At 41.1% G+C, this 23,958-nt stretch overlaps 2 protein-coding genes across 3 annotated transcripts in view; one reads left to right on the forward strand and one right to left on the reverse strand.

Annotated features, from left to right (window-relative positions):
- bub1 (BUB1 mitotic checkpoint serine/threonine kinase) overlaps positions 1 to 19,679 on the forward strand; it is a 75,077-nt gene extending 55,398 nt beyond the window's left edge. The window contains exons 15-25 of one of the 2 annotated variants that reach the window (XM_078212302.1): positions 58 to 145; positions 1,510 to 1,660; positions 2,524 to 2,611; positions 2,946 to 3,202; positions 5,909 to 6,052; positions 7,086 to 7,210; positions 11,271 to 11,432; positions 15,572 to 15,729; positions 17,137 to 17,314; positions 18,084 to 18,190; positions 18,303 to 19,679. In XM_078212302.1, coding sequence (XP_078068428.1) covers positions 58 to 145; positions 1,510 to 1,660; positions 2,524 to 2,611; positions 2,946 to 3,202; positions 5,909 to 6,052; positions 7,086 to 7,210; positions 11,271 to 11,432; positions 15,572 to 15,729; positions 17,137 to 17,314; positions 18,084 to 18,190; positions 18,303 to 18,507 — 1,663 coding nt within the window. In that variant the 3' untranslated portion in view covers positions 18,508 to 19,679. The remainder of the gene's footprint in view (positions 1 to 57; positions 146 to 1,509; positions 1,661 to 2,523; positions 2,612 to 2,945; positions 3,203 to 5,908; positions 6,053 to 7,085; positions 7,211 to 11,270; positions 11,433 to 15,571; positions 15,730 to 17,136; positions 17,315 to 18,083; positions 18,191 to 18,302) is intronic. The other variant, XM_078212303.1, reaches the window with a different exon arrangement.
- Positions 19,498 to 23,958, reverse strand: part of tpcn3 (two pore segment channel 3) — a 55,390-nt gene continuing 50,929 nt past the window's right edge. The window contains exons 17-19 of the mRNA XM_078212304.1: positions 23,793 to 23,906; positions 23,610 to 23,713; positions 19,498 to 19,995 (exon numbers count right to left, since the gene is read on the reverse strand). Coding sequence (XP_078068430.1) covers positions 19,850 to 19,995; positions 23,610 to 23,713; positions 23,793 to 23,906 — 364 coding nt within the window. The 3' untranslated portion in view covers positions 19,498 to 19,849. The remainder of the gene's footprint in view (positions 19,996 to 23,609; positions 23,714 to 23,792; positions 23,907 to 23,958) is intronic.

The raw sequence follows: 23,958 nt of genomic DNA on the forward strand, positions 1-23,958 counted from the left end.
TTTTTTGAAAAACTGTAACCAATTTGACTCTTGTTAATTAGCATTGTGATGTTGCAGCATACAAAATGATTTGAATAGTAAACCTGCAGAATCGAGGCTATGGGGAGAATTATCTGAGAAACAATTCACTGCTGTTAAAGAAAAGGTAAGACTTCTGTTTTTCGCTGCCCTACCAAAGTGCTTTGCACACACTGAATTACTTTTTGGAACATAGCAATGCAGTAGCTATTTTGTAACAACAGCAGTGAAATGACCAGTTAATTTATGGTGTTAGTTCAAGACAAAATGGTGGTAGGATACCTAGATAAGTAGAGCCATTGGATCTTTAATGTCCTTTAATGAACCACGGAACATGGTGGCACAGTGGTTAGCACTGCTGCCTCACAGCTCCAGGGAACCGGGTTCAATTCCAGGCTGGGATGAATGTCTGTCTATGTGGTGTTTGCACATTCTGCCCGTGTCTGCATGAGTTTCCTCCAGATGCTCCAATTTCCTCCCACAATCCAAAGATGTGCAAGTTAGGTGAATTGGCCATGCTAAATTGCCCCTTGGTGTCCCAAGAAGTGTAGGTCAGGTGAATTAGCCATGGGAAATGTGTGGGGTTACAGAGATAGGGTGAGACAGTTACTTTGACAGAATTTTTAAAACTCAGGCAGAGAGTTAGTGCAGACTTGATGGGCTGAATGGTCTCTTCTGCACTGTATGGATTCTGTGACTCTATGAACAAGCAGACTGGATCGTCGGTGATTTTAATTTCTTCAACTAAACAATAGCAGCTCTGACAATGTCGCATTCCTTCAGTAATGCAGCTTAGATTATCTTTAACAATTCTGCAATTGAGTTTGAACCAAACTTCCTGACAACAAACAAAATTGGCGCTAATACTAAACTAATAACTGTAAGAGAGGCTTCTTTTTCTGACCATCTTCAGGTGTTTGGTATAAATCTCAGAGTAGAAATATCCTAGTGTCCTTTCATTGGAAAGCCTTAAATAAAGTTTTTAGGTTTCTGATGAAAGTTCACCGACCTGAAAGGTTAGTTGCTTTTCTCTTCACAAGACCTGCCTGACCTGCTGAGTATTTCCAGCATTTTCTGTTTTTATTTTGTAAGTTGACATTATCTGCCTCAGAAGAGGCTATGACTTTTGTCAATGCTATATTTATTTTCCTGTTGAAAATATATTGAGTATTTTCATAACTCTATTGGTTGAAGCCACTTTGTGATGTCACATGGTCATTATGATATCATAAATTGCCCCAACACCTTTGCCACTGTGCCTTTCCCCTCACCCAACCGAGAATGAGGAATAAAAAGCTTTAAAATCATTTAATGCTGCACACTTACTCAGTTCTTTACAATGTTGGACAGTAATAATATGAAAACTCCCAATAAACCAGCAATAATGTAATTCCGTGTTCGGGAAATTGTATTCCAGATCTAGTCCTTGTTGTTACTTAACATGTTTTGTAAAGTATGAAATTGATTTTTTTTTAAAAAACTTTTGTACAGGGTATAGATGATCACAATGTTTGGGCTTTTTTTGATAACAAAGCCCTGCCCAATGATGCAGAGGATTTAGCCTTTGCAGCCCCACTAGCATCAACTCCATTCAATGGGGTACCACTACAGCCAAAGCAAGATACAGAGGATTACAGTGAAGGTAAGAATCTGTTTTGTGGTGTCAAATCCAAGCAGTGATTGAAAAATGTAAAGTATAGCTATCCCTCATTCAGTACTTCCAATGTAGTCCTAAAAAAGTGCTAAACAAGAATCCATTTCCCATAAGAAATCATGTAATAAGGTTGGGTTACAGTCCTGACCTCTAATTTTTATATTTAAAAAAGAAACTATTGACTAATTGACCAAAAATCACCGTGCTAACTTAGTGGGGTGAATTTTACTGTCCCGCCCGCTACGAGAATCGGAGCAGGCGAGGGGCGGACCATGGAAAGGTCCGTTGACCTCTGGCGGGATTTTCTAGTTTCGGGTTGAGCGAAGCCACCCAGTAATCCTGCCCAGTAACTCTGAACTTCATAACTTTTTCCTCTAACTGGCTGCTCACCACCTCCTTGACTCACCTACTTGCAGTCTCCCTGACCTGTCTGCTCGCTACATTCCTGACCTGCCCGTCCGCCCCGACCCTCCTGCTCACCTCAACTTGTGAGCGAGAGCTTAGGAGAGTGGTGGCAAGAGGCAGCTGCAAGTAGGGGAGATGGAGCATGTGCTGGGAAGCAGCAAACAGGAAAGTCAAGGGAGCAAAGCGGCGTGGTGAAGGTTTGGGAAAAAGAAGCAATGAACTGAAAGGTAGAGAGAGGAACATGGTGATCTGAAGGGTTGAGGAAGGAGGCAAAGTGGCAGTTTATTTTTAAAAAAGACTGAGCTAAAAAGAAAATGGAAGCAGCACTATTCAAGGAATGTCCCTAATTTACAAATAGACTTAAAAATGAAAACATGCTATTAGAATGCACATTGAAATTGAATGCTTGTATATAATCAATTAAAGCTGGATTATTTTTTTCCCAGAAAATACACAACTTAACAACAATGGGCATGCGGCCATTCATTCATCAGAGGAGGAGTGCTTTCAGCTTGCCAAAATCAGAAAAATTAGGTAAGAACTGTTAACACCAAGGGGTATTCAATTTTATCTACTTTATTCTGTCTTGGAATAGTTTTCAAATCAGTCATTACATTGTGAGAATTAATTTAATTAACTATATAGAATATTCAGAAGACAATTATTAAAAATGTGCAAGTATTTAATAATTGTAGCGGTTGATGTGGTTGTTTCTTATATTACATGAACAGACTCATGTAGTAGTACGTAATGGCAAAACAGTTGTCAGTAATCTTTTCCCTTGCCTTGTGTTTATGAATTGAAACAATTTTATTGGTGATCAAGTAATCTTTTTTCCTTCTACCTCCAAACATTTTTTTTTAAACAGTCCTTTTCAGAACCTAGGACCACAACCTATCAATAGCATATCAACCCCTGCTGTTGACCGTAGCATTAATTGTCAGGATGTATCCAATGAGCCACCAATCTCTGAAGAGTTTCAGATGATTGAAGAGGAACAAGAATCGTACGGCCTACTTAACATTGAAGAGTGTCTCAAACCTGAACAGTCATTTTGCTGTCTACAGGAAATGTACTGCAGTGATCTACAGTTTGAGGAGCCAGCTGAAACCTTTACAGAAACTGGTAAATATCACCATCCATACCTGGCTGCCTATAACTAGTGGAGTTATTTAAATATGTTTGCTATTGATACTTAAATTAATTGAAATCTTTCAACAAATTTGATTAGCTTAATGCTCTGTGTTCTCTTCTTTCTAAAAATTGACTTCTAAATGGCTTGCATTCATTCAGAACCGCTAATGTAAGGATGTTCCAAAACATTACACCATGAAGGCAGAGATTGGGAGTGAATTGTAGGTGGGGCAAAATTTTGGAAGGATTTAATTTTGTACGTTGGCAGATGGTCACTTCTGCTTAGCAAGAATAGAAGTAATGAGGTGAGGGATTGCATGGAAATTGCAGGAGCAAAAAAGGTAGAGTTGGCCAAGGTAGAGCTTGGGGAAGGTGGTGGGAGGGGTGGAGAGATGGGGAGAACATTGGATAATTGAATCCAGATATGACAGAAGCATGGATTGGCAGTTTCAATGATGAGGGTAGAAATTGGCAGTCTTGGTGATGGATGGTATTTGTGGTGGAACCTTCTTTGAGTATCGAGATGTCAAGAATTAGTGTAGTCTGGTACTTGGCCACTGATTCCAACTCTCTCCAAGGGATAGAGCTTAATGTGGTGCAAAAAACATTGCTTTGTGTTGTCTTGGTGTTAAAATGGAGAAGTTGTAACTTGGTATTGGACATGCACTCTCTTAGCACAAAAGTCAGTGATTCCAGTTATTTGTAGGAGCTGGGTTTAATGGTATGAGGATGTTGAATTAATGGACACTAATCAGATGACATTTGCTATTTTGGCTTTACACTGTCGGCTTAGAGTCCCATCTGATGCTTTCAGCATTCATTCATTTAAACAAAACTATTCAATAAAAATGAAGTTTAATCCTGAATCTTTTATTGTGTGAAGTTTTTTCTGAAGAACAGGCAGATGGTGATGCTCCTTTTAAGTGCTGACCTAAAACTTAAAGCATAGGAAATTAATGGAAAAAGTTGAGACATCCTCCAAACCTATATTAGATTAATGTTACAGGCTAGATTCATGCAATGTAGTGCAAAAGATCAACCATTTTTTTTCCTGCAGCCTCTCCTAAGTTGTCAGCTGTTGAGCTTCAAAGCTACTTCACAAAGACTTCCAATCTATGCAATTTGAAAATTTATTGAAAACATTATGTATAATATTTCTCATGTTTGTAAATACCTTATATTTTGGGTTGCTTGTGTTTTTTTTATTTATCAGTCACAAGTAAGGCTTAAATTAACACTGCAATGAAGTTACTGTGAAATTACTTAGTCGCCTAACCAGCACGTCTTTCAGAATGTGGGAGGAAACCGGAGTACCTGGAGGAAACCCATGTAGACACGGGAAGAACGTGCAAGTCACCCAAGACTGGAATCTAACCCGGGTCCCTGGCGCTGTGAGGGGGGGGGGGACGGGGGGGAGAAAGGGAAGTTATGATAGAACTTTTTGACTTGGCTGATGGGGGTTAATCATTCAACAAATATCCTTAATGCTTTTTAGCCCAGATTGTTCTCTTCCTGCTATGTTCACATACAAGAGAATTTTGGTGCTAACTTTTAAAAAATAAATACACCTCTGGCCACTCTTTTTAACACTAACCTAAGTTATATTGTTAATCAACATAACTGTGCACTGCTCATCAATGTTTGTAGTTCTCATACAAGTTCCATTTCTGGGCACAATAGTGTACTGATTTTGGAAGTGGGTTAAGAACCCAGTTATGAGTTAAAATACCACCACGACAAGTATGAAATTAAATTTGTGAACTGGCACCAGAAATTAAAATTCCTCATTGCTCTTCTCGATATTCTTTTGTCTTGGGCAAATTTTGATATTGTATCCTCTATATCAGAATGAAATGTTTGTATGCGTCAGGAATACTGTTGTTTACATCTTTCTAGTCATTAAACATTACTTTCTGTTTTTGATCATTATTTCTCATTCATGTGGCTATGCTGCATTCAATACTGTATGTCTTGATTTAATTATTCAGGGTCTTATGCAGAATTTTATCAAATTCTTATTGAAATCTGTGTGCACAACATTCACAACATTTCCTTCATCAGTACACTCACCACGTTATGTCCTCAAAGGACTTTTTATCAGACATATTCACCCTTTACAAGCCCATGCTGATGTCTAATTAATACATATTTTTCCAGGTATTCATTTTTATCCCATGCAATTACATCTAGAAGTTTATTGACTACCTATGTTTGGCTGACTGAGTTCTAATATTTGGTTTATTTTTTTTCCCTTAATTAAACAACACCCACATTTATCCTTTTTTAAAACATTTCCAGCTTTAGGATTTCAGCACGTCTTTGCCAACAGCTAAGACAAATGGTGGCATACCTCTCCGAAAAGTGTACAGATTTTTAAAATCTGTAATGAGATGAAGCCTGATCATTGGTATTACTCAACCATGTTAATGCAATACAACACTTCATTGCCAAGAATACAAAAAGTTGCAATCATTGGCTGATTTCCTTTTAGCCCCATTGGATGTTTTTACATTTGAGTGGTGTAATATACATCTGATTTAAGACTTTTTTTAAAGCTCATTGCTTTGTATCTGCATTGGTCATTCAAAAAAATATCTGGAGTTGACTAATATAATTTGACTAAAATATTACATTTTAAATGTATGAAAGTGAGCCACAGAATATTATAACAACTTTTTTTTCCCTCTCGTTGTCCAGGTCTAACCATTAAGAATCCTTGGGACAAGAATCTTATCAGTGAACTTCTGTCAGATCTAACCAAACCATTGAGTTCCTATGGCTCTTTTTTAACCTGGAAGGACAATATGCCTATCATCAGACCAAAAATCAACCTTTGTTTAGGTAAACACATTTAGTTGGTACCTCCTCATTAGGAACTCTTTTAGTCTTTCCATAGGGCAAAGTCTTTCCCAGAGCAAAATATATGCTATTTTCCATCCCATAATTTTCCTATGAGTAGGAGCAACTTATTTCATAGAATCATAGAAACCTTACAGTGCAGAAGGATTGTACAGTGCAGAAGGATAGGGCCTGGGTGGAATTGTTGCTGGTGCAGACTCTATATGTAACCTCACATATTTACCCCGCTAATCCCTCTAACCTACGCATCCCAGGACACTAAGGGGCAATTGAGCATGGCCAAAGCACCTAAACCCGCACACCTTTGGACAATCTTTAGTTTGCACAGCAGTATATTTCTTTTCTGTGCCTTTTATTTGTAGGAAAGGATCTGGGTTTAACTTGCTATTATTCCCTGATAGTGAAACTACAATTTATGATGATTAAAGGTAAATCATGAGAAAGTGGATAGGGGAGTTCAGAACAAGGGGCATAAAATTTGAGCTAGGCAATTCAGGGGTAATGTCAGAGAGAACTTTATCACACACAGTAGTGGAAATCTCTCTGCAAAAATACTATTGGGGATGGGTCACTTCAAAATTAACATTTGGAAATAAATAGATTTTTTTTTCAAGATGTTGAGGAATATTGTAACCAAGATAGGTCACTTGAGTTGAACATACGAATTAGGAGTCGGCCACCTAAAGGACATTAGTGAATCAGATGGGCTTTTACAACAGTTAACAATGATTTTGTGGTCAATGTTAGACTAACATTCCAGATTTATTAAATGAATTTAAACTCCTCCAGCTGCTGTGGTGGGATTTGTTCATGAAACATTAGCCTGGTCTCTGGACTATCGGTCCAGTGACGTTACCACTAGGCTCCTGTCTATTAAAATATTTTTGTTTGCTTGTTTTCTTCAACATCTAATTTACATAGTTAATTTTAGTATGCTTATTTATGCAACTGGATTCTATTAAGTTGCAGGATCTTTGTAATTTTTTTGTGAAATTATCCTTCTCTCTGTATTTAGGAAATGAAACGTTCCACGTTGCTCATTTACTTGGGCAGGGGTCCTTTGCTCACGTTTACCAAGCTACAATTCTGGATATGAATAATTTGTCTGATGTGAGGAACCAGCAAAAAGTGAGCCTAAAGGTTAGTAAAAGACTATGACTTTTTTGCTAAGAGGAACATAGGAGCAGGAGTAGGCCATTTGAAGCGTCGAGCCCATTCAAACAGATCTTGACAGGTTTTCCCCCAGTCTTTCCCCCATAAGACATAGGAGCAGAATTAGGCCACTCGGCCCATCGACTCTGCTCTGCCATTCAATCATGGCTGATATTTTTCTCATCCCCATTCTCCTGTCTTTTCCTCATAACCCCTGATCCTCTTATTAATCAAGAACCTATCTATCTCTGTCTTAAAGACACTCAATGACCTGGCCTCCACAGCCTTCTGCGGCAAAGAGTTCCACAGATACACCACTCTCTGACTGAAGAAATTCCTCCTCATCTCTGTTTTAAAGGATCGTCCCGTTAGCCTGAGGATGTGCCCTATGGTTCTAGTTTTTCCTACTAGTGGAAACATCCTCTCCACATCCACTCTATCCAGGCTTTGCAGTATCCTGTAAGTTTCAATAAGATCCCCCCTCATCCTTCTAAACTCCAAGTACAGACCCAGAGTCCTCAACCGTTCCTCATACGACAAGCTCTTCATTCCAGGGATCATTCTTATGAACCACCTCTGGACCCTTTCCAAGGCCAGCACATCCTTCCTTAGATATGGGACCCAAAACTGCTCACAATACTCCAAATGGGGTCTGACCAGAGCCTTATACAACCTCAAAAGTACATCCCTTCTCTTGTATTCTATCCCTCTCGACATGAATGCTAACATTGCATTTGTCTTCTTAACTGCTGACTGAACCTACACATTAACCTTAAGAGAATCTTGAACAATGACTCCCAAGCCCTTTTGTGTTTCTGATTTCCTAAGCATTTTCCCATTTAGAAAATAGTCTATGCCTCCATTCCTCCTTCCAAAGTGCATAACCTCACACTTTTCCACATTGTATTCGAGCTGCCACTTCTTTGCCCACTCTCCTAACCTGTCCAAGTCCTTCTGCAGCCCCCCTGCTTCCTCAATACTACCTGTCCCTTTATATATCTTTGTAATTGTCATTTCATTGTATATTCCTTGATGTCTTTAGTATCCAGAAATCTATTGATCTCAGTCTTGAAAATACTGAATGATGGAGTTGCCACAGCCTGCTGGAGTAATAAATTCCAAAGATTCACCACCCTTTAGAGTGGAAAAAAAAATCCTCCTGACCTGATTCTTAAATGGCCTGCCCATTATTCTGAGACTGGGCCTATTTTACTATTTTGATTCTAAGTGCTGGGTGGACTGGAAACTGGGAGTGTTTCGGATCCGACTTTTAGACACATTCTCAGGCACCTCCATATGCACTCTGCCTGAAAAAATATCAGCAATTCCGAATTGTGCTGCACAAACCTGTGGATGGGGCTTAACGTGCCTGAAATCCTGCAGCTCCGATCGGCGCCTCCAACTGCACAAGCGCAGAACAAAAGATAGAATGCGGCTCCCCTGCCCCCTTCCTCCCAGGCCGGATAATGCCTCCCCCTGGCCCCCACAGACATTGCCCCGCCCCCACAACATTCCTGACCCCCTTATCCCCACCACCCAGACTGATCGTGGGCCCCTCCCCCATCCCCTTCCGACCTCACTGATCACTGGCAGAGTGGCATCGGACTCCCCATTCCCCCCCCTCACTGATCACAGTCAGAGTAGCGGTGGAAACTCCCCCCCCCCCGCCAACTGATCTCAAGCAGAGAGCCGTCAGACGCTTGACACTTGCCTCCTCACCTGCTGGAGCACCTGAATCGGACTTTTGAAGAGCATGTGTGTTTCGTGCCGAATCTGACGCAAGGGTAAAGGGGGAAGCGCTGGTACGGTTGGGTGTGCAGCCCATTAAGTCAATTTAAATGCATGTAAATGCGGAGACGGACACGGATCGCGGTACTCGTCTCACGCCCAACTTTACCAGGTTTTGCGCAACTTGATGGTAAAATCGGGCCCTGTGTCTCCTGGTTCTAGATTCAATCAGCCGTGGGAAATATCCATTTGCAACTACTCTGTCATGCCCTGTAAGAATTTTGTAAATTTCAGTGAAATCACCTCGCCAGAGAATTCAGGCATTTCCTCTTTTTTTAAGCATGTGTAGTGATCACTGAGCCAGGCAAAAGCTTTCGCAGTGGCTAAAAGGAACTTTGAACCCTTTGCTGAGTTTTGTCATAGGCAGTCTTCAGTGATTTGAACCATTGATTGTGGTTCACCATAGCTGCAATCTCTCCTCATAAGACATCCTGCCATCCCTGAGATTAGTCTGGCAAAGCTCTGTTGCATTGCTTCTATGATGAATACATCCTTCCTTGGGTAATGAGACCAAAACTCGAGGTGCAATCTCACCAAGGCTCTTTACAATTATCACAAGACATCTTTATGCTGAGCTCAAATCCCCTTGTAATGAAGCCAACATACCTTTTGCCTTCCTAATTTTTTGCTGCCTGCATGCTAGCTTTTAATGAGCGGGATAAACTGTAGGCCATACAGTTGTAGAGGGCATAATTTCAAAGTTTGTTGATGATCCGGAAGTTTTGTAAGCAGTGAGTCAGATGTTAGCAGATTGGTGAGATGGCCATTATTGGCAGGGATGTGTGAAGTGATGCATTTGCAAGGAAGAATTTTTAAAAATTCATTTATGGGTTGTAGGCGTCGCTGGCTGGGCCAGCATTTGTTGTCTTGACTGCCTTTGAACTGAGTAGCTTGCTAGGCCACTTTAAAGGGCAGTTGAGAGTTGACCAGATTGCTATGAATCTGGAGTCACGTGTAGGCCAGACCGAGTAAGGCGATAGCAAATTTCCTTCCCTAAAGGACATTTGTGAACCAGATGGGTTTTTTTTTTAACAACAATCAGGAATGGTTTCATGGCCATCATTAGACTGCTGATTCCAGATCTTTATGGAATTCAAATTTGACCATCTGCCATGGTGAGAGATTTTCCCTGGGTCTCTGGATTACTAGTCTATGATAATACCATTGTTAATGCTTTCCTCAAGAATGAGAGGCAATAGAAACAATTTTAAAAAAAATATTCATTCAAGGGATGTGGACTTTGCTGGCTAGGCCAGCATTTACTAATTGTCCTTGAGAAGGTGATGCTGAACTGCTGCCTTCAACCATTGCAGTCCATGTGGTGTAGGTACAGCCACACTGCTGTTAGGGAGGCAGTTCCAGGATTCTGGCTCAGTGACTGAAGAAATATTTCCAGGTCAGGATGGTGAGTGACTTGGAGGGGACTTCCAGGTGGTGGTATTCCCATGTCTGTGTTGCCCTTGTCTTTCTAGATGATAGATGAGTTTTGAAGGTGCTGTCGAAGCAACGTTGATGAGTTCAATTTTCATGAGAATACAGGAACACAGAGACAATGTATACCGTACCTTTGATATAGCAAAATGTCCTAAACCACTTACAGGTGTGCCATTGAACAAAATTTGACACTAAGCCACATAAGATATTAAGGTAGGTGACCAAAGGCATGGCCTAAAAGGTAAGTTTTAGTGGATGCCTTGAGTATCGAGCGAGGTAGGGAGGACTCAGAATAGAATTCCAGAGCTTGTGTTCTAGGCAGTTCACTGCACAGCCAGTGGTGGATATGCAAAAGGTCAGAATTGAAGGAGTGCAGATTCCTGAGGGTTGCAATCTTGGAATAAGTTAGAGTTAGGAGGCAGAAAAGCCATGGAGGAAGTTAAAAACCAGAATGTAAACTTGGAGATTCGTGTACACAAATTTTTGAAGATGGCAAGAAAAGTTGAGAAGCTTGTTTAAAAACGCATACAGGATCCTTGGCTTTGTAGGCATGCAGTACAAAAGCAAGAAATTATCCTGAACTTTTATGAATCAGTGATTAGGAGAGGAGAGAGTGCAGAGGAGAATGACCAGAATCATATCAGAGATGACGATTTTTCTAAAAAGACTGAAGAAGTTGCAGTTATTCTTAGATGAGCGATATGATAGAGGTGTTTACAATCGAGAAGAAACGTATTTGAAAAATTAATACATTGATTGTGAATTGAATTTTGAGTTGCGACATGGGATACAATTTTTAAAGTCGTTTTTTTTAATTATTCTCCAGGTTCAGAAAACATCTAATCCTTGGGAATTCTACATAAGTACTCAACTAAAAGAGAGATTGAAGCCCAACTTTTGCAGTCTCTACAACAATATCCACTCTGGTCACTACTTTAAGAATGGCAGTGTTTTGGTTGGAGAGCTGTACAGTTTTGGAACTTTGCTGGTATTTGCTTTACTCAACACTTTGTTTTCGAGTCATAGAATCCCTACAGCGCAGGAGGTGGCTATTCGGTCAATTGAGTCTGCACTGACCACAATCCCACCCAGGCCCTATTCCTGTAACTGCAAATGTTTACCCTGCTAATCTCTCTGACACTAGAGTCAATTTAGCATGGCCAATCAACCTAACTCGCACATCTTTGGATTGTGGGAGGAAACCGGAGCACCTAGAGGAAACCCACGCAGACACGGAGTGAATGTGTAAACTCCACACATTGACCCAAGGTTGGAATTAAACCCAGGTCCCTGGCGCTGTGAGGCAGCAGTGCTAACCACTGTGCCGCCCCAGTAAAAACATTCTGATTAAATGCAGCATGTTTGAATTGAAAAAAGGTTGTGGCCTACCTAAAAGGTGATTTGATTTCTGCATCAGAGATGTGACATTGAGTAAGCCCTGAAGTATATATCCTATTCAAATTGCTGAAACATCCTGAATCATCAATCATTAGTTACCAGCTGAGAATGCTAGTTTGTTTGGCTTGCATCAATTCTACTTATGAAAAGTATGGAGGTATGTTTTTAAAAAAAACACAGGAAAATAAGATGGTGAATCTCAATTGTATCTACAGGGTCCACATGGAATCACGTAGACCTTTTTAAAAAATTCATTCATGGGATGTGGATGTCACTGGCTGGACCAGCATTTATTGCCCTTGAACTGCCTAATTGTCCTTGAACTGAGTAGCTTGCTAGACCGTTCCAGGGGACATTTAAGAATCAACCCATTTCTGTGGATCTGGAACCGCATGTAGGTCAGATTGGGTCAGGATGGCAGATTTAAAATGGAGGACTTGAAGCACATTATTCCTCAGCAATCTCATAAGCTTCAACAACATATCATTACAGCCACCACAGTGGGTGGGTGTGACTGAGTGGGATGTACTGATGGGTATAAAAGAGGTAACCCAACAGTAGTTGATTGTCTCCTCTCTTTCTCCCCCCCCCCCCCACCCCAAACACACCTCAGTCCAACCTTGTAGCTTTCAAATTTGAGGCCTACGTAAAAAAGTAGTGATTCAAGCAAGGTGTAGCATTTTAGGAGAGATGTCTGAAATACTGTCTAGATGTTTCCGTAGTCCTGCGAAGTATTTACAAAATATAAGAACGTAAGAAATAGGCGGCCGGTCCAACCCCTCAATGCTGCTCCATCAGTCAATACGTTCATGGCCAATTTGATGGTCCTATTTTTATCGGGGCAGGCAAGGCTCGCAGAACGGCATTCCCCGTTGGCCTCAGGTGCGATCTTACCAGCCTTGGACGGCAGTGCGGGTAAAAATCAGGGTTGATGTGTCCACCACTTTCCTGTCTGTCCCTCATAACCCTGGATTCCCTTATCAAAAATCTGTCTAATTTAATATGTATTCAGTATCCCAGCCTCACTGTTCCCCGGGGTAGGGAATTCCGTAGACTAATGAAACTCAGAAGAAATTCCTCCTCCTCCTCTTATTAAATGGGAGACCCCTTATTTTGAAACTAGATTATCCCATGAGGGAAAACATCCTCTCAACATCTACCCTGCCAAGCCCCCTCAGAATCTTGTATGTTTCAATAAGATCACCTCTCCTTCTAAATTCCAATGAGTGGACCCAACCTGCTCAACCTTTCCTCTCAAGACAACCACTTCACCCCAGAAATCAGCCTAGTGAACCTTCTCTAAACTGTCTCGCAACTGTGTTGTATGTAGCAAAATGTTGGACTGAAGTTCAAAATGCTCAGCTTGGCATTCATGTTACTACATGGCCTTCACCAAGATTCTCATCAGCTGCCAGTTCAATTTACTCCAAATGATATGACAAGATTGCAAAGCCTATGGGGGTCCCTAAACATTCCTGCTATGATGCTGCTAACCTGTGCTTCAGAGAGAGCTGCACCTCATCTCATGCTGTCCTAGTACAGCTACAACACATACATCAGCAATTTTCCACTTTGTTGATTAGATGTATGTCCTGTTCACAAATAACATGAGAAATACAATAGGCCAGTCATTGTCCCATAAGTCTACCAGATCTTCTGCAAAATAATGACAGTGCTTAGGTGTCAGAAGGGGCAGGAACCTAATTTTACCAACCACCTAAGTACTCTGGCCTCGAGCAGTCTGGAATATGTGGCGAATAACTTGCTTTCTGCCACCCTAAAGCTTGTCCACCATAGAATTCCCACACAGTGCAGAAAGAGACTTTGGCCCATCAAATCTGCATTGACTCTTGGAAAGAGCATCCGACCCAGGTCCACCCCCTCCACTCTACCCTGGTAACCCCTTCATATTTACCTTGGCTAATCCATCTAACCTACACATACCTGGACACTAAAGGAAAATTTAGCATGACCAATCCACCTAACCTGCACATCTTTGGGCTGTGGGAGGAAACTGGAGCACCAGGAGGAAACCCATGCAGACATGGAGAGAATGTGGAATTTGCACAATCACCCAAGGCTGGAATTGAACCCGGGTCCCTGGCCCTAAGAGGTAACAGTGCTGACCACTATGCCACCATGCCAACCATCTACAAGGCACAAATCAAAACTTTCCACGGGTGTGGTGGTTAATTAACTTTCAGATTACAGAGATGTCATTACTGCATGCTGCAGAGGTCTGTGTTGGGGTCATTTATACGACCTGTAATGGGATATAGAGACGCTATCAAACTTTGCATGCCCAATGAGAGAATATGATTAATATGGCAACTTCAGAAGGACGGGTTAGCAGGTTAAGCATCTAGATGTTAGGTGAAATGTAATGTGGAAAAAGAAATGTAGTTTCACAGGAAGAATACATAGTACATATCCAATTGCAAAAAAAAATAGAGCCAAGAGACTTAGTTCATATACACAAATCTTTGAGGATAAATTGATGAAGCTGTTTAAGAAATGGCAGAGTACAAACACGTTAAAACTGAACAAGTGGTGGATTAAAATAAATACAGGAAATGCTGGAATTATTCAGGTCTGCCAGTTTGTTTGGGGAGAGGAACAGATTTAATGTTTCAGGTTATGACCTTTGACCTGGAAATTGTTGAAGTCTAACTTTAGATGCTTTATCTGAGTCAGAAAGTCAGAACCATGTATTCACTCAGATGATACAGGGATGAAAGGTGTTGGCTATGAGGAGAGTTGGGAAACTAGAGTTTATTTATTGGAAAAACTAAAGCATAGGAGTTCCAAATTTAGGATAAACTATTTCCTCTAATCTGAATCACTAACTAGATGAGGATTTTTTTGTAAAACAAAATTTATTTCAGGCTTCTGGTGGGAGTAGAATCTCCGACAACTTTAAGAAACTTCATAAAGGACACTAGGAAGATACTAAATGGTGGTTCTTTCAAAGGGCCAGAACAGGCATTGTGGACCACTACGATCTCATTCTGTGCCATAATCTTCTATAACTGAAAATATGCAAAATCTGTAGGCGGCAGGGTGGCCAGCACTGCTGCCTCACAGCGCAAGGGACCTGGGTTCGATTCCCGGCTTGGGTCACTGTCTGTGCGGAGTCTGTACGTTCTCCGCGCATCTGTGTGGGTTTCCTCCGGGTGCTCCGGGTTCATTCCACAGCCCAAAGATGTGCGGGTTAGGTGGATTTGCCATATTAAATTTCTCCATAGTGTCAGGGGGACTAGCTAGGGTAAATGCTTTGGGTTAGAGGATAAGGCCTTTGGGGGATTGTGGTTGGTGCAGACTCAATGGGCTGAATAGCCTTATTCTACACTCTAGGATTCTATGTTGAGCAACTGCTCACCTAACCGATGCAGTAACTTTCTCTCATTTACTCTTGTGGGTAGTTGGTTATCTAATACTTCTGCTCACCAAATTGTTCCTTTGCTTAGAATGCTCCTCTGTCATGAGGAAAAAGAGCTGTATTTATGAGAAGCATTCGTAGTTACTAACCACAAAATGGATATTATGAAATGTGCTAGCTTTGAGAATTGTGTAGCATACAAGAAAGACAAAAGGGTCTGTTTTGGAGATCAGGGAGGGGAGGAGGTCTAACTATTCACTCTTAAAGACTACCTTAACTTTCTTTTGAACATGTAGAAGTGAACCTTTCTTTGAAAACCACTAGTAAAATTCAGTATCTTTTGTTTTTAGAATGCAGTTAATCTATATAAAACAATAAATGAAAAAGCAATGCCTCAGCCTTTGGTGATCTACTTTGCCATCCACATTCTGTATATCATGGAACAGCTGCACAGTATTGGAATCATTCATGGCGATGTAAAACCTGACAATTTCATTCTTGGAGAAAGGTTTGTATCTTTGTAACAACCTTGGTGAAAGAAACCAGTTTGATTTCACAATGTTATTGCTTCTTAAAAATTCTGATCTATTTTGACCCCTCTGCTATGGATGGACTAGTAAGAAGTGACCATTTGCTGTGTGCCTTATTTAACTCCATGACCAGCCCTGGCCAGAGCTGGGGATACAATCCCTAGCAAATTCATTTCCTGATGAAGCGTGTGGCTATCTTACTGGAAGGGCTGCCCGTCTGTTCACATTGTATGAACTTTGCCAGACATTGGCCACTCTGAAGCTACTGTTTTCAGCCCCTGCTCCAGACTTCTATCAATTCAGTCCCTCTGGCAGCAAGATGACAGTTTGCTCACAACGTTGGTGATATTTGACACCAAGATGAGCTTCCAACCACATTTGTGCCATCGCTAAGACAGTGTATTTCCATCTTCATAAATGCCTGACTTCATCTGTTTCAGCTCATCTGCTCCTGACACCCTCATGCATGCCTTTACCTCCAGACCTGACTATTCCAACATATTCTACTCCGTAAATTTGAGCTCACCTATATCTTAACTCGCACCAAGTCCCTTATGTACGCTCACCTGCATTGGCTCCCAGTTAAGCAATGACTTGATTTTAAAATACTCTTCCTTGTTTTCGATCTTGTCTACAAGATTATGAGGGGCATGGACAGAGTGGATAGTCAGAAACTTTTTCCCAGGGTGGAAGAGTCAATTACTAGGGGGCATAGGTTCAAGGTTTAAAAGAGATATACGGGGCAGATTTTCTACACATAGTGGGTGCCTGGAACTTGCCGGGGAAGGTGGTGGAAGCGGATACGGTAGTGACTTTTAAGGGGCGTCTTGACAAGTACATGAATGAAATGGGAATAGAGGGATATGGTCCCTGGAAGCTTAGGGGGTTTTAGTTAAGTCGGGCAGCATGGTCGGTGCAGGCTTGGAGGGCCTGTTCCTGTGCTGTAAGTTTCTTTGTTCAACCCTCATATCTGCATTTATTTAATTCTGGCCTCTTGAGCATCCCGGATTTTAATCTCTCCACCATTGGTGGTCTTGCCTTAATTTGCCTAGGCTCTGATTCTGCAATTCCCCCCGCATCTCGACTTCACTTTCCACCTCTCGAGTTCCCCTTAACACTCACCTGTGGCCAAGTCTTTAGAAAACAAAATGACACAGCACATAGGCAATTTAGGACAGATGGTTAGTGTGCCTTGGGCTGTTTTATTACATTGAAAGGTGCTATATAAATCAGTTATTGTTGACAAAAAACTTGTGTACGAGAAGAACTGTATTTTTCAGCTTGGCGATGGTCCAGATACTCACCTTGATCTTTGATCCTGTAAGCATCTGGGCCTAAACTAAATAGTATAAAGTTTTGACTCAAATATTGTATGTTAAATCTAGGTTCCTGGATGATGTAGGCAGTGTTGATGATACCTTCTCCCAAGGATTGACATTGATTGACTTTGGTCAAAGCATAGACATGAAGTTATTCCCTCAAAATACAGTTTTTGTGGAAAATTGTAAGACATCTGGCTTCCAGTGTATTGAAATGCTGTCAGAAAAACCATGGACATTCCAGGTATGTCATGTGTTTTACTTTAAACTACTTCTTAGCCATACCATAATTTAAGAATTGCCCTGTCTTCTGTATAACCATGTAGTAGGACAAATTAACCGGGTATGTCCCCAGAAAGCAGAACTAATCCAGCCACAATTATCAGTCCATCGATCTGCTCATGCTCAGTGATAGATGGTATTGTTAGACATGTGCCAGTTGCTCAGTTTGCAATGTACCAGGCCCACTCAGCTCCAGACGTCAAAGTCCTGGAACTTCCTTTTGTCAAAAACGGTAAATATGGGTTGGGAAATGGTACTGTCCAGTTTGATGTAAAGAGACACATGACCTGAAACCAGCATGCATTGTGATCTGGTGAGAGACCTGGGCCTAAGCAAGCATGGAGTTATTTCACAGCTTGGGCTATACCCTGTCTAGCCGTGTTACTAATAAACACAGACATTCTGCATCTTGTATGTTGTGAGCCCCACATACAACACCTATCAGCACTGTAGGTGAGCATGAATAGTAGCGATTCAAGACAGCAACTCACTACCACCTTCTTGAAGTCAATTAGGAATAGGCAATAAATATTGGCCTGCCAACAACAACAGCCCAAGAATGAATCAAAAACAAGTGCTTTGCCATGACTTGTTAACCTATTTTGCAATTTTAATTAACTAAGCAGCTTTTTCTTAAATATTTCATATTAATGAAATAAATCAGGGAATTATTCAAAGCATTGTCTGAAGCCCCAAGATACTAACTTGATGCTTGTTTTTGTGGCTTTTAGACAGACTACTTTGGAATTGCTGCCACAGTTCACTGCCTTCTTTTTGGTACGTACATGAAATTAAAGAATGAACAGGGCATCTGGAAAGTCAATACAACTTTTCAAAGGTCAGTTTTGTATTACCAGCAAATCTGGAACTGTCACTCTAACCAGCTGTGACATTATTCCATGCATCTCTGAACTATGGCCAGGTTGGTGAATTATTCTTTTTTGTTTCAGAGGTCATCATGCAGATATGTGGAATGATTTCTTTAATACCTTGTTATACGTTCCCAACTGCCAGACTCTGCCATCACTTCGCAATCTACGGGAAAAGCTAGTGTCACTCTTTAAGGAGCAGTACACAAAGAAACTGAAATCACTTCGGCAGCGGTTAATGGTACTTTTACTTGAAAATAAGCCTTCACACAAGAATTTCAACTGAAAAGCTGTGTATAAGTCCAGATTGTGTAAATAGAGCTTTGTATTTCATTCCTGTTATGTTATGCTTGAACATATTTCATTGCAAGTGTTCATAATGGTAGAATCTAGATTAAAGCTTTTGACATCAGTTTTGGTGTCAGGAGTGCAAAGTTGTGCCTTTACTCATTGTTACTTCTCTAATACACATCAGTAAGAAGTTGTTTGGAACTCGAGAGATTTTGGAGATACGTTTCCTGCTTCACAACCTACATGATGTGGAAAGATTCAGAAGTGGTGTCTGTGTCAGTTGAACAGCAGTGATTTCAATTCATGGCTAGATCACATTCTATCCTGTCGAACTTATGCATATTAAAGACTCAAATCTTTTAATAGTATTGAAGGTACAGGCTTAAGAGCAAAATTCTAGGGAACAGATTAACATAGTAAAATAAATTATGAATTAGACAATAGTCAAGCCACATTTAAATCTGTGCTCTCAATTTTTAAAATAGTTAACTGGAGTTATAACTGACTGTGGATTACAGCCTGAAAAGGGATGGAGCTTTTGTGATTGTAGCGGCAGCAGAGAGAGAAATTGGTAGTGTGATCATAGACTGTACAGCAAAATCAGAAATAATGGCAGCTTATTCACATTCCCCCTTTTTTTAAAAACATTAAGTTAGGAGTTCTAAATTAATCAGATAATTGAGGCTAGGGTATTAAAGGCACAAACTTTTCACTATCTATTGTAAATATAATGCTTAGAACCCAGAGGGAGCACAACAACTTCCTTCTAACCACAAGTATCACCCATTATAGGCTGACTGAAAGGTCTGATTTTAGTAATCCTGTGTGTTTGGTTTTTAAAACTCCCCTGTCCCACCTTCACCCCTGGAAACTTTGGTGCTGAAAGGTTTTGCATGTTACATCTCTTCCTGTGATTGTGCATAACTTAAACATGTTAAAGTAACATTGCCACTCCATGATTTTGTTTGTGTGCAGCAGCTAAAACAGCCTGTAACATTGGTAGAGTTGATTAAATCTCAGGGTTGAAGGATTGTAATTGTAACATATACTTTAAAAATATCAACCTCCTACCTAGGAATTTTGACTGTCATTAACAAACATGATCATGCTATCTTGTTTTGTATTTAACAAAGGGTAACTTGAGCAATAAAAACAATGGAAATCATTGATCATTTTAGTGCAAGAGTTCATTTGGATCCAGTTATCTCCTGTGTCAAGTACATGCTGCTCAAAAAGATGTTTTGCATCTTACTGTGTAGTTTCCAGCTGAGAATACATGTGAAAGCAGACAAAAACATCTTTCTTTTTGAATCTATGACTGAGCTTTTTATAACAAGTTATGCAAAACTATCAAAAGTAGGTTGCTTGGGTGTGTAATCATCTGGTGAAAGATTATCAATTTCTTCCAGAGTTGGTATTTCATCTTCTGGTTTTAGCTCCTCTTCAAACATGTGTTGCAGCAAGGTATCAACAGTCTTGTATCCTACAACAAATAACAGTTCTTACCACTTGGCAATTGGAAAGGCCCTTTAATAGTAATGAGCTGCCAAAACCTAGTTAAAATCAAATGTATCTGGAAAGACAGAAGCAGATGTGACACTTAGGTTTATGTTCACTCCCAAACTGCACAATCCAGGGAGTTATGCAAAATTTTAGCAGGTACACCAGACCCTGAAGCCATATAATGTGCTTCAAAAAAGCCTTTTCCATTCATTCAGAGAATGTGGACATCGCTGGTTAAGCCAGCATTTTTTGCATTTTGGCAATTCTCCCAGGAAGAGGAACTTTGCATTAGATATTGATAGCCAATTCCTATCTTCAACATCTTAAAATTCATAAGTCCAATCAAACAAAACAGTATTCATTTGTATTTGATCAATACTACTGCAGTCTTTATATGTACCCAATATCCACCCTCTACCATCTTGTCACAAGCCTAGGAGTGTTAATGGATAATAAAAGTCAATCACACTTGCTGCAACATGCTCAAAATGTCATGGAATGCTGAAATCCACAATAGATTCTCACCTTCAGGAGGTGAAGCTATCACATGATATGTAATATTTTGGTAACTGATTTAGAATTGTCTAAAATTTGCAAACATAGAACATAGAACAGTACAGCACAGAACAGGCCCTTCGGCCCACGATGTTGTGCCGACCTTCATCTGAAACCAAGATCAAGCTATCCCACTCCCTACCATCCTGGTGTGCTCCATGTGCCTATCCAATAACCGCTTAAATGTTCCTAAAGTGTCTGACTCCACTATCACTGCAGGCAGTCCATTCCACACCCCAACCACTCTCTGCGTGAAGAACCTACCTCTGATATCCTTCCTATATCTCCCACCATGAACCCTATAGTTATGCCCCCTTGTAATAGCTCCATCCACCCGAGGAAATAGTCTTTGAACGTTCACTCGATCTATCCCCTTCATCATTTTATAAACCTCTATTAAGTCTCCCCTCAATCTCCTCCGCTCCAGAGAGAACAGCCCCAGCTCCCTCAACCTTTCCTCATAAGACCGACACTCCAAACCAGGCAGCATCCTGGTAAATCTCCTCTGCACTCTTTCCAGCGCTTCCACATCCTTCTTATAGTGAGGTGACCAGAACTGCACGCAATATTCCAAATGCGGTCTCACCAAGGTCCTGTACAGTTGCAGCATAACCCCACGGCTCTTAAACTCCAACCCCCTGTTAATAAAAGCTAACACACTATATGCCTTCTTCACAGCTCTATCCACTTGAGTGGCAACCTTTAGAGATCTGTGGATATGGACCCCAAGATCTCTCTGTTCCTCCACAGTCTTCAGAACCCTACCTTTGACCCTGTAATCCACATTTAAATTAGTCCTACCAAAATGAATCACCTCACATTTATCAGGGTTAAACTCCATTTGCCATTTTTCAGCCCAGCTTTGCATCCTATCTATGTCTCTTTGCAGCCTACAACACCCCTCCACCTCATCCACTACTCCACCAATCTTGGTGTCATCAGCAAATTTACTGATCCACCCTTCAGCCCCCTCCTCTAAGTCATTAATAAAAATCACAAAGAGCAGAGGACCAAGCACCGATCCCTGCGGCACTCCGCTAGCAACCTGCCTCCAGTCCGAAAATTTTCCATCCACCACCACCCTCTGTCTTCGATCAGACAGCCAGTTACCTATCCAATCGGCCAACTTTCCCTCTATCCCACACCTCCTTACTTTCATCATAAGCCGACCATGGGGGACCTTATCAAACGCCTTACTAAAATCCATGTATATGACAACCGCCCTACCTTCATCAACACACCTAGTTACCTCCTCAAAAAATTCTATCAAATTTGTGAGGCACGATTTGCCCTTCACAAATCCGTGCTGACTATCCCGGATTAAACCGCATCTTTCTAAATGGTCGTAAATCCCATCCCTAAGGATGGGATTTAGAAGGCAAAATGTCTAGTTTATGGTCGTAAGTTGGGGGGAGATCGAAAAAAGTCATGTCTGATTCTCCATTGAGCAATCATCTTGAAGGACAAATATCCCATATATATAGTACTTACAAACAAGCCAGTTTAAAATCCCAGTGCCTCAACTCTGTATTCAAAGTCAATTAATGCAATGAGATCAGGTGAAGTGGAACATAGAACATAGAACATTACAGCGCAGAACAGGCCCTTCGGCCCACGATGTTGCACCGACCAGTTAAAAAAAAACTGTGACCCTCCAACCTAAACCAATTTCTTTTCGTCCATGAACTTATCTACGGATCTCTTAAACGCCCCCAAACTAGGCGCATTTACTACTGATGCTGGCAGGGCATTCCAATCCCTCACCACCCTCTGGGTAAAGAACCTACCCCTGACATCGGTTCTATAACTACCCCCCCTCAATTTAAAGCCATGCCCCCTCGTGCTGGATTTCTCCATCAGAGGAAAAAGGCTATCACTATCCACCCTATCTAAACCTCTAATCATCTTATATGTTTCAATAAGATCCCCTCTTAGCCGCCGCCTTTCCAGCGAAAACAATCCCAAATCCCTCAGCCTCTCCTCATAGGATCTCCCCTCCATACCAGGCAACATCCTGGTAAACCTCCTCTGCACCCTCTCCAAAGCCTCCACATCCTTCCTGTAATGTGGGGACCAGAACTGCACACAGTACTCCAAGTGCGGCCGCACCAGAGTTGTGTACAGTTGCAACATAACGCTACGACTCCTAAATTCAATCCCCCTACCAATAAACGCCAAGACACCATATGCCTTCTTAACAACCTTATCTACTTGATTCCCAACTTTCAGGGATCTATGCACACATACACCTAGATCCCTCTGCTCCTCCACACTATTCAAAGTCCTCCCGTTAGCCCTATACTCAACACATCTGTTATTCCTACCAAAGTGAATTACCTCACACTTCTCCACATTAAACTCCATCCGCCACCTCTCGGCCCAACTTTGCAACCTGTCTAAGTCTTCCTGCAAACTACGACACCCTTCCTCACTGTCTACCACACCACCGACTTTGGTGTCATCAGCAAATTTGCTAATCCACCCAACTATACCCTCATCCAGATCATTAATAAATATTACAAACAGCAGTGGCCCCAAAACAGATCCTTGAGGTACACCACTTGTAACCGCACTCCATGATGAATATTTACTATCAACCACCACCCTCTGTTTCCTATCCGCTAGCCAATTCCTGATCCAATTTCCTACATCACCCCCAATCCCATACATCTGCATTTTCTGCAGAAGCCTACCATGGTGAACCTTATCAAACGCCTTACTAAAATCCATATATACCACGTCCACTGCCTTGCCCCCATCCACCTCCTTGGTCACTTTCTCAAAAAACTCAATAAGGTTAGTAAGGCACGACCTACCTGCCACAAAACCATGCTGACTATCACCTATCAATTCATTACTCTCCAAATAACTATAAATCCTATCTGGAAGTGATACTAATTCAGTGATCTTGTTCCCTTCTGACAAAATGATAAAGGCAGCACGGTGAAACAAAGGCAATGGGGTACAGGAACCTGGTTGAGACAGCAGTGGCTGTTATTCATAGACTGGAAAAAAAACATTTCAATTATATATACTTACGAATTGAAGCTATTCTAAATCTCAATCTGGATTTCAAGTCAGTATCATCAGTGTTGCCAAGGTCATTTTCCAGAACCTCAACTAGGTTTCCAGCTGGCTGGTCCCTAAATTAAATATGTATATGTTTAAAAAGAATATTTGACACAAACTTTTGAACAACACCGTTATCCCTGCTTTACTTACGTGCAATCTCCCATTCCAAGCTCTTGAATTTTCTTCTCAACAGCAGTTTCTACTGCACTTCTGGCCAATGAGTATTCCACAAAAAATGCTTCCAACACAAATGCTACAAAGATGCTTTCGAAGGAGGAAAAAAAAGTAATCACATTCATGTTGACAAACCAAAGTA

Source organism: Mustelus asterias, chromosome 5 (genome assembly GCF_964213995.1).
Source record: "Mustelus asterias chromosome 5, sMusAst1.hap1.1, whole genome shotgun sequence".
NCBI classification, from domain to species: Eukaryota; Metazoa; Chordata; class Chondrichthyes; order Carcharhiniformes; family Triakidae; genus Mustelus; species Mustelus asterias.